The sequence below is a fragment of the Myxocyprinus asiaticus genome, chromosome 24, assembly GCF_019703515.2.
Source record: "Myxocyprinus asiaticus isolate MX2 ecotype Aquarium Trade chromosome 24, UBuf_Myxa_2, whole genome shotgun sequence".
Classification (NCBI taxonomy): Eukaryota; Metazoa; Chordata; class Actinopteri; order Cypriniformes; family Catostomidae; genus Myxocyprinus; species Myxocyprinus asiaticus.
Window position 1 is genome coordinate 31,315,730 of NC_059367.1, and position 11,727 is coordinate 31,327,456.

General features: G+C 38.5%; 1 protein-coding gene across 2 annotated transcripts in view; it reads left to right on the plus strand.

Annotated features, from left to right (window-relative positions):
* rnf34a (ring finger protein 34a) overlaps positions 1-11,727 on the plus strand; it is a 28,596-nt gene that overhangs the window by 9,473 nt on the left and 7,396 nt on the right. For both annotated transcript variants that reach the window (XM_051653101.1, XM_051653103.1), the window contains exons 5-7: positions 2,635-2,697; positions 2,932-3,133; positions 3,252-3,281. In XM_051653101.1, the coding sequence (XP_051509061.1) occupies positions 2,635-2,697; positions 2,932-3,133; positions 3,252-3,281 (295 nt within the window). The remainder of the gene's footprint in view (positions 1-2,634; positions 2,698-2,931; positions 3,134-3,251; positions 3,282-11,727) is intronic.

Here is an 11,727-nt window from a genome sequence, read left to right on the forward strand (position 1 = left end):
AAGTCTTGGGGATCATCAAGATGTTTTCTGGCAAAAATGAGACGAGCCTTAATGTTCTTTTTGCTCAGCAGTGGTTTTCGTCTTGGAACTCCATTTTTGCCCAGTCTCTTTCTTATGGTGGAGTCATGAACACTGACCTTAACTGAGGCAAGTGAGGCCTGCAGTTCTTTGGATGTTGTTGTGGGGTCTTTTGTGACTTCTTGGATGAGTCGTAGCTGCGCTCTTGGGGTAATTTTGGTCGGCCGGCCACTCCTGGGAAGGTTCACCACTGTTCCATGTTTTCGCCATTTGTGGATAATGGCTCTCACTGTGGTTCTCTGGAGTCCCAAAGCTTTAGAAATGGCTTTATAACTTTATAATTTTCCAGACTGATAGATCTCAATTAATTACTTTCTCATTTGTTCCTGAATTTCTTTGGATCTCGGCATGATGTCCAGCTTTTGAAGATCTTTTGGTCTACTTCACTTTGTCAGGCAGGTCCTATTTAAGTGATTTCTTGATTGAGAACAGGTGTGGCAGTAATCAGGCCTGGGTGTTGCTAGAGAAATTGAACTCAGGTGTGATTAAACCACAGTTAAGTTATGTTTTAACAGGTGGGGCAAACACTTTTTCACACAGGGCCATGTAGGTTTGGATTTTGTTTTCCCTTAATAATAACCTTCATTTAAAAACTGCATTTTGTGTTTGCTTGTTATCTTTGACTAATATTTAAACTTGTTTGATGATCTGAAACATTTAAGTGTGACAAACATGCAAAAAAATAAGAAATCAGGAAGGGGGCAAACACTTTTTCACACCACTGTATATATACAGGTGCATCTCAATAAATTAGAATGTCGTGAAAAAGTTCATTTATTTCAGTAATTCAACTCAAATTGTGAAACTTGTGTATTAAATAAATGCAATGCACACAGACTGAAGTAGTTTAAGTCTTTGGTTCTTTTAATTGTGATGATTTTGGCTCACATTTAACAAAAACCCACCAATTCACTATCTCAAAAAATTAGAATACATCATAAGACCAATAAAAAAAAACATTTTTAGTGAATTGTTGGCCTTCTGGAAAGTATGTTCATTTACTGTATATGTACTCAATACTTGGTAGGGGCTCCTTTTGCTTTAATTACTGCCTCAATTCGGCGTGGCATGGAGGTGATCAGTTTGTGGCACTGCTGAGGTGGTATGGAAGCCCAGGTTTCTTTGACAGTGGCCTTCAGCTCATCTGCATTTTTTGGTCTCTTTTTTCTCATTTTCCTCTTGACAATACCCCATAGATTCTCTATGGGGTTCAGGTCTGGTGAGTTTGCTGGCCAGTCAAGCACACCAACACCATGGTCATTTAACCAACTTTGGTGCTTTTGGCAGTGTGGGCAGGTGCCAAATCCTGCTGGAAAATGAAATCAGCATCTTTAAAAAGCTGGTCAGCAGAAGGAAGCATGAAGTGCTCCAAAATTTCTTGGTAAATGGGTGCAGTGACTTTGGTTTTCAAAAAACACAATGGACCAAAACCAGCAGATGACATTGCCCCCCAAATCATCACAGACTGTGGAAACTTAACACTGGACTTCAAGCAACTTGGGCTATGAGCTTCTCCACCCTTCCTCCAGACTCTAGGACCTTGGTTTCCAAATGAAATACAAAACTTGCTCTCATCTGAAAAGAGGACTTTGGACCACTGGGCAACAGTCCAGTTCTTCTTCTCCTTAGCCCAGGTAAGACAACTCTGATGTTGTCTGTGGTTCAGGAGTGGCTTAACAAGAGGAATACAACAACTGTAGTCAAATTCCTTGACACGTCTGTGTGTGGTGGCTCTTAATGCCTTGACACCAGCCTCAGTCCATTCCTTGTGAAGTTCACCCAAATTCTTGAATCGATTTTGCTTGACAATCCTCATAAGGCTGCGGTTCTCTCGGTTGGTTGTGCATCTTTTTCTTCCACACTTTTTCCTTCCACTCAACTTTCTGTTAACATGCTTGGATACAGCACTCTGTGAACAGCCAGCTTCTTTGGCAATGAATGTTTGTGGCTTACCCTCCTTGTGAAGGGTGTCAATGATTGTCTTCTGGACATCTGTCAGATCAGCAGTCTTCCCCATGATTGTGTAGCCTAGTGAACCAAACTGAGAGACCATTTTGAAGGCTCAGGAAACCTTTTGCAGGTGTTTTGAGTTGATTAGCTGATTGGCATGTCACCATATTCTAATTATGAGATAGTGAATTGGTGGGTTTTTGTTAAATGTGAGCCAAAATCATCACAATTAAAAGAACCAAAGACTTAAACTACTTCAGTCTGTGTGCACTGAATTTATTTAATACACAAGTTTCACAATTTCAGTTGAATTACTGAAATAAATGAACTTTTCCACGACATTCTAATTTATTGAGATGCACCTGTACACACTTTAGTATGAGATATACACAAAAACAGAAGAAATCAGGATGGGGGCAAATACTTTTTCATAGCATCGTATACCTCCATTAACAAGAGGGTTGAAATGATCTGTTAAACTGAAAGATACCTGATTCACGTGTTTACCTGTGGTAGTCGGTGGTGAATCCTTGCTAAATCTGTACTAAGGGGCTTAGGCTTCATTGCTAATTATACTCTTTCTGTGTAAACATTCTTTGCTGATAGGATATTGGAGACTCCTCTTCTGTCTCACTCCTTAACCTTGACCAGACCAAACACACACCAGAGGTGAGTTAAGGCACTTGCAGCAAATTGAATAGGCTAATACCAGGTCAAGACGAGTAATTCATACTTTGTTGCTGGTCAACAGAATAATAACACTTTTACACACTTTTTCTTGACTTGCCCTGATGGATTGCCATTGGTGGAAAGCCCAAGAAAAAAAAAAATGTGTGTATAAATATTAGTGTTATCTATCCCATAAGAGAAATTGTGTATTCATTTATTATTTATATTCATCAGGTGAGTCCTCAGACGCGGCGACGAGCGCGAGCTTCTCTGTCAGACCTGTCTAGCCTAGATGATGTTGAGCAGCTGACTGTACGGCAGCTGAAGGAGATCCTGGCAAGGAACTTTGTGAGCTTTTCAGGCTGCTGTGAGAAGTGGGAACTGGTGGAGCGTGTCAGGAGGCTTTACCGGGAGAGTGAGGAGAATCGCAAATCTAGTGAGTGCTACATGCAAAACTGTGCTAACACTGTTCTTTATATAAAACATCACACGATTCGAGTGCTGTGAAGCAGGATTATAAAAAGATGCTTTTGTTGTTTTATTTATTTTTTTAGTGGAGAATGTGAGCAAACCAGTCACTGCAGGTAAGAAATCACTTCACTTCATAGTCTTCATGGGTTGTAGAAGAGTTAAAAAAAAGACACAAGATAGGACTCTAGTTGAGCTTAATCCTGGGGTTAGATTGAAGTCGGTTAACATCAAAATTGTCATTATTCACTCACCCTGATGTCATTTCCAAACCCGTATGACTGTCTCTTCTTCCATGGAGCACAAAAGGTGAATTGTTAAAATTCTTTTCCATTTAATGAAAGTGAATGGGGACTGCGACTCTCCAAAATGATGAAAAAGCACCATAAAAGTGGTCCATATTAGAGGTCGTATTAAAAGGTTGAATTTCCTTTTAAAAAAACACTGCTTGTAATAAAACGCAATGCTCGTGCACAAAACGCTGACAAAAATGTCCATCTAGCGCACACGTACGAAGTGAACGGCCCCTTAGGTGGAGGTCTTTGGCCATTGTGTCTTGCTCTGTTATCAGCGTCTCGCTGCACAAACATTAGGTACTTGGATATAAATGTATTTAATGAAAAACACTGTGGTACCTCCAGTATTATGAAGTTTGATTCTGTGGTAGTACTATGGCACTGGTATAGGCTACTGTGCTACATTGAAGTTTACGTAGAACCGTCTATTGAAGCGTTTTTCTTGTTTTACTTTTTTACTGAAGATTTGAGAATATACACTGACTAAATCTTTTGACTTTATCATTTTACATATTTTTGTTAACAGCCAGATATGTTCTTTGCAATAAACAGTAGCTACAACAGTGTGCTGTTTGGTTTATATTGATTCATTGTTCCCTCTTTTGTGGACGTATGAGACAACGTCGATTTTAAAATCAGATGTCTTGCAGCTACCTATAAATGTCTTTAAAATTCTAATTTATTTCAAATTTAGTTAATGTTTAAGTGAAAATTTAGAATGTAGTTTTTCAGCCCTGTTGACAGCCCTAGTGGCCAATATAATGGCAATATAATATCACACAATTTAATATAATAGTAAGTGACAATAGGAAAAAATGAATACATTTTTATTTAGTATTATATTCACCCAAACTTTAACGCAAAACTTTAAATTTGTAAAAATAATAATATAAAAACAAATATATTGTGTTTTAGATGGTATATAGCAGTTTCTCCTGGTTTCTGTTTAGTCTTCCCATTTTATGAACACAATGACACATAACAACAAAACAAACTATGACTGGTCATTAACATGTCTCCGATGATTCCTTAATGTGCTCAAGAAACAAATCAACCAAACGGGAAAAAATTTTGGGCCGATAATTTAATAATGCCAAATATTGGCCAATTTATTGGCCTCTGCGATGTATTGGTCAATTTGAAGCCATACAATAGTGAGGGAGAAATAGACTGAAATTTCTAGGGCTGCCCCCGACCAAAGATTTTCCTAGTCGACTAGTAGGCTTTAGTTTAAGCCATTAGTCGACCAATTGTCACAAGTTTATGATATTAATTTAATTACTTAAAGAGCACCTATTATGGTTTTTCAAATATTGAAAAATATAGTTATATAGTTGTTTGTGAATGTAAAAAAGTCTGCATAGTTTCAAAAATCAAAGTGCACGAAATATGGAGTTATTGACACCCAAAAGAAAGAACTGATTCTGAAGTAATTCCAGACTTACTTCCTGTACTAACCTACATAATTTGGTAACAAAAAACCTGCCTCTGGTCTGTTTACGTGTACAGCCAGTACACGCTGTTAGCCTGTTAGCTGTTAGCCTCTGCTAACCGGCTAACTCACGTTATTGTCAAACTACATATAAACTTACCACAGATAAACGTCCTGCTCTCGTCGTGCTTGCGATGTTGGTTCGGGTTGATCTTCCGATGTATCACTATTGGACTCTGGCTCAAATTGGTAAGGTAAAACAGAAATTTTTTCAGATGGAGCTGAAACTCGGATATGGTAGTGGGTGTTTCCTTTCTGACACGCGCTGAAAGCGGTAGACCAGTCACAACAGACTGGGACATCTGACCAATCAGAGCAGAGTAGGCTCTCTGAAAGGAGTTTAGAATGAATCCTTTAGAACGGATCATTGAACGAGTCGTTTGAGACACTGGGAAAAAAGGTAATGCTGCAATTTAAATTATGAGCAAATTAAAGTGTTTTTTGACCTTGGATGCATGTAAATCTATTGTATGAGACCTTAAAAAAATTATGCATGGTTAAAAACTGTAATAGGTGCACTTTAAATATATATTTTTTGAGGGGCATCAGAAAATGGTTTGAGTTCCAGGGCTGAGAAAGAATGTTATAAGTAACATTGCTAACACTGTTCTACATTACAGAGAAATACTAAACCGTAATAATAATATAATAATAATGAGCCTTTAAAATATACATTTAACAAGCGCACACGAAGCGAGCCGCAGTGCAAAAGCGGTAATGATTCTGAATGTGTCGGAAAAACCAGCAAGGAGATTGTCTGAACATTTTGTTAATTTAAAGAGAGAAATGCACATTAGGGATGTGCCAACAGACGATGACCTCGGGGATCGACGATGGTCAGATTGATCGCCAGTAGCTGATGCCTTTGATGATGTCAAGACGATATTTGGCTTGTTTTCCCATTAATTTATAAAATTATTATTATTAGGCTATTATTATTAAATTAATATTACAAATAATTTGCATGTAGACACACAGACACGCGCTTGAAGAAACACACTTTATTATATTATTAAGAACAGATGACAGAAAAGCCATCTGTGCGCATGTATGACGCGCTGTTTGTATTGAGGCTTTATTTCCATGGAGCAGTTCATTATGACCACAACTCTGCAGCCTATACATCTGTGATTAATACATAAAATATTACAAAAACACGTTTACTTCGAACCATGATTTATATTTGAGTGATTATTATCATCATTTTAATTATTATTTTTACATTTATAATTGTTTTTATGTCTTAATTTGTGCGAGTAATTTTCTGCCTGCATGTTTAGACGGATACTTGCCTGACGGTAAATGGAAAGGTGATTACTTTTATATAATTTTTTTGATTACTTCATTATTTTAATTACTTTTTCATTTCATTTGGAGTGCAATTTTAATTTAGAAATGTATTTGATTTAAGTTTTTCATTTTTTTAAAATAAATAAATTTTCAATGCAAAATCACTAAATCAAGAATATTCACCGATCCCTCAGCCCAGGTGTTGTCGATGTAATTGGATATTGCAATATATATATTACACAGTCATGTGAAAAAGAAAGTACACCCTCCTTGAATTCTACAGTTGTGCTCAAAAGTTTGCATACCCTGGCAGAAATTGTGAAATTTTGGCATTGATTTTGAAAATATGACTGATCATGCAAAAAAACTGTCTTTTTATTTAAGGATAGTGATCATATGAAGCCATTTATCATCACATAGTTGTTTGGCTCCTTTTTATATCATAATGATAACAGAAATCACCCAAATGACCCTGATCAAAAGTTTACATACCCTTGAATGTTTGGCTTTGTTACAGAAACAAGGTGACACACACACAGGTTTAAATGGCAATTAAAGGTTAATTTCCCACACCTGTAGCTTTAAAAATTGCAATTAGTGTCTGTGTGTAAATAGTCAATGAGTTTGTTAGCTCTCACATGGATGCACCGAGCAGGCTAGATACTGAGCCATGGGGAGCAGAAAAGAACTGTCAAAAGACCTGCGTAACAAGGTAATGGAACTTTATAAAGATGGAAAAGGATATAAAAAGATATCCAAAGCCTTGAAAATGCCAGTCAGTACTGTTCAATCACTTATTAAGAAGTGGAAAATTCAGGGATCTCTTGATACCAAGCCAAGGTCAGGTAGACCAAGAAAGATTTCAGCCACAACTGCCAGAAGAATTGTTCAGGATACAAAGAAAAACCCACAGTAACCTCAGGAGAAATACAGGCTGCTCTGGAAAAAGACGGTGTGGTTGTTTCAAGGAGCACAATACGACGATACTTGAACAAAAATGAGCTGCATGTTAGAGTTGCCAGAAAGAAGCCAATGCCACAAAAAAGCCCGGTTACAATATGCCCGACAACACCTTGACACGCCTCACAGCTTCTGGCTCACTGTAATTTGGAGTGACGAGACCAAAATAGAGCTTTATGGTCACAACCATAAGCGCTATGTTTGGAGAGGGGTCAACAAGGTCTATAGTGAAAAGAATACCATCCCCACTGTGAAGCATGGTGGTGGCTCACTGATGTTTTGGGGGGGGTGTGAGCTCTAAAGGCATGGGGAATCTTGTGAAAATTGATGGCAAGATGAATGCAGCATGTTATCAGAAAATACTGGCAGACAATTTGCATTCTTCTGCATGAAAGCTGCGCATGGGACGCTCTTGGACATTCCAGCATGACAATGACAATAAGCACAAGGCCAAGTTGACCCTCCAGTGGTTACAGCAGAAAAAGGTGAAGGTTCTGGAGTGGCCATCACAGTTTCCTGACCTTGATATCATCGAGCCACTCTGGGGAGATCTCAAACGTGCGGTTCATGCAAGATGACCAAAGACTGCATGACCTGGAGGCATTTTGCCAAGACGAATGGGCAGCTATACCACCTGCAAGAATTGGGGGCCTCATAGACAACTATTACAAAAGACTGCACGCTGTCATTGATGCTAAAGGGGACAATACACAGTATTAAGAAATAAGGGTATGCAGACTTCTGAACAGGGGTCATTTCATTTTTTCTTTGTTGCCATGTTTTGTTTTATGATTCTGCCATTCTGTTATAACCTACAGTTGAATATGAATCCCATAAGAAATAAAAGAAATGTGTTTTTCCTGCTCACTCATGTTTTCTTTAAAATGGTACATATATTACCAATTCTCCAAGGTTATGCAAACTTTTGAGCACAACTGTATGCTTTTACGTATCAGGACATAATAAATATCATCTGGTCCTTAGCAGGTCTTAAAATTAGGTAAATACAACCTCAGATGAACAACAACACATGACATATTACACCATATTATGATTTATTTAACAAAAATAAAGCCAAAATTGAGAGGCCATGTGTGAAAAACTAAGTACACCTTATGATTCAGCAGCTTGTAGAACCTTTAGCAGCAATAACTTCAAGTAATCATTTTCTGTATGACTTTATCAGTCTCTCACATCGTTGTGGAGGAATTTTGGCCCACTCTTCTCTACAATGTTGCTTCAGTTCATTGAGGTTTGCGGGAATTTGTTTATGCACAGCTCTCATAAGGTCCCGCCACAGCATTTCAATCGGGTTGAGGTCTGGACTTTGACTGGGCCATTGCAACACCTTGATTCTTTTCTTTTTCAGCCATTCTGTTGTAGATTTGCTGGTGTGCTTGGGATCATTGTCCTATTGCATGACCCAATTTTGGCCAAGCTTTAGCTGTCGGACAGATGGCCTCACATTTGACTCTAGAATACTTTGGTATACAGAGAAGTTCATGGTCGACTCAATGACTGCAAGGTGCCCAGGTTCTGTGGCTGCAAAACAAGCCCAAATCATCACCCCTCCACCACCGTGCTTGACAGTTGGTATGAGGTGTTTGTGCTGATATGCTGTGTTTGGTTTTCACCAAAGTGGCTCTGTGCATTATGGCCAAACATCTCCACTTTGGTCTCGTCTGTCCAAAGGACAATGTTCCAGAAGTCTTGTGGTTTGTTCAGATGCAACTTTGCAAACCTAAGCTGTGCTGCCATGTTCTTTTTAGAGAGAAGAGGCTTTTTCCTGGCAACCCTTCCAAACAAACCATATTTGTTCAGTCTTTTTCTAATTGTACTGTCATGAACTTTAACATTTAACATGCTAACTGAGGCCTGTAGAGTCTGGGATTTTTGCAATTTCTCTGAGCATTGCATGGTCTGACCTTGGGGTGAATTTGCTGGGACGTCCACTCCTGGTAAGATTGGCAACTGTCTTGAATGTTTTCCACTTGTGAATAATCTTTCTCACTGTAGAATGATGGACTTTAAATTGTTTGGAAATGGCCTTATAACCCTTCCCAGATTGATGGGCAGCAACAGTTGCTTCTCTAAGATCATTGCTGATGTCTTTCCTCCCATGGCATTGTGTTAAACACCTGAATGCTCCAGACCAGCAAACTGCTAAAACTTTGGCTTTTATAGAGGTGGTCACACTTGCTGATGATCAATTAATCAAGGGCATTTGATTAGCAGCACCTGGCCTTTTAATTCCTATGAAAGCAGTAAGGGTGTACTTAGTTTTTCACACATGGCTTCTCCATTTTGGCTTTATTTTTGTTAAATAAATCATGACACAGTGTAATATGTCATGTGTTGTTGTTCATCTGAGGTTGTATTTACCTAATTTTAAGACCTGCTAAGGACCAGATGATTTTTATTATGTCCTGATACATAAAACCATAGAATTCAAGGAGGGTGTACTTTCTTTTTCACATGACTGTATTATGAAGGAGCGAACAAAACGAATGTATTCACACACATGATGTGTTTTCCCGGACAATGAAATATCCGACCGGTAGAGAATGCACAGATGAAGTAGTTTAGTTTCCAAAGAGATGTTGCCCTTCACAACTGTTGTAAAACCATCTTTCAAAAAGTTGAACAACACGCATTTTAATTACACTTATTTTTTTCCAGTTTCATTTGAATTTTTAGTTACACAATAAAGCAATTTTTATTTATTTTATGCTTAACCCTAACCCTGCTTAACGAAAATTACCCCATAGTACCACCTAGCGTCCAACCAGCGGTAATACCTGTGTTCATGGGTTTCCTGTGGAGTTTTTTTTTTTGTTTGTTTTTTTTTTTTTCTGCGACCAACCGACCAATCAAAACTTGGTCGACCAAGACTCTTCTCATCGGCTAACGTTTGGCTGACTATTAGGGGGCAGCCCTAGAAATTTAGGTATTCAGTATTTAATGAAATCCACCAAAAGTCTTGAATTGGCTCATCATGAGAGTAGGGCGCAATCATGAGAGTTCATGCGAGAAGTAGCAATGTTCAACTCGCGAACGAATCACTCTTGAGTCAAATCTTTTCAATGATACGATTGATCCAGTTCACAACCGATCTGAATAATTTTTGAGTTCGACTCAATCATACGGTTTTGTAACGTCACAAGGGTGAGTATATAATGACCGAATTTTCATTTTGTGTGAACTATATCTTTAATCTGTTAAATGATGTTTCTGAGGTGTAGGTTTGAGTTGATTTAGTTAATAAGATCAGGTTTTTTTTTTTTTTTACTATAAATTAAAAAGACTGTTTTCAACTTAGTCTCTACAGAAATCAGATATTGTCTAATAGCTATGCTTTGCTCCTCCCATGTAAGTGGTAGCTTATCCCCCTCCAATCTGCAATGGTGAAATCAAAGGTAAGGCTTGCGATTTGGTGGGAATGTTCCCTGGTGTCACCCACCAATCCACTGCAGTGTGTGATGTCATTGCACTACAACCCCCTCCCTGCATGGCCTCTGCCATAATAGATAGCATGTACTCTCAAAGAAGTGTATGCTGTGGAAATAAAATTGCCATTGTTAAGACTGTTATAAATAATGCTGAGTAAAGCTGAGAAGTAATAAAGAGTGCAATGTTACAACACGCATTTTCTTGGTAGGGTTTTGGGGTACAGCAATTTCTCTGCTGTTATGTTTTACCCCCCATTTCATCCCTACCCTTCATTAAGTATTGTATTGTTGTGTTATTGGGGTTCTAATAAACTGCAAAATACAAGAGTTGGAGGTGTCCTACATCAGTTGTGGCCATTTTTTTTTTTTTTATGTAGTTCTCTGATTGTGATTGGCTCATCATATGTACTATGAATTTATACCACATGTTGATGTGACATGAACACATTGTTCAACCTGAAACTACACAAGGGCTATGTTCGGAATGGCATACTACCTTACTACTCTATTCTGTTGCTGCAGTATATACACCGATCAGCCACAACATTAAAACCACCTGCCTAATATTGTGTAGGTCCTCCTCATGCCGCCAAAACCAACAATCATGCCACGGTCCAAATCACTGGGATAAAGATTTTTCCCCATTCTGATGGTTGTTGTGAACATTAACTGAAGCTCCTGACCCATATCTGATTTAATGCACTGCACTGCTACCATACGATTGGCTGATTAGATAATCGCATGGATGATTGTTGGTGCCAGATGGGCTGGTTTGAGTATTTCTGTAACTGCTGATCTCCTGGGATTTTCACACACAACAGTCTCTAGAATTCACTCTGAATGGTGCAAAAAACAAAAAACATCCAGTGAACGGCAGTTCTGTAGATGGAAATACCTTGTTGATGAGAGAGGTCAACAGAGAATTGCCAGACTGGTTTGAACTAACAAAGTCTACGGTAACTCAGATAACTGCTCTGTACAATAGTGGTGAGAAGAATATAATCTCAGAATGCTATTCTGAGATGCTGGTTGGTGCTGTTTTGGCGGCACAATGGGGACCTATACAATATTAGGC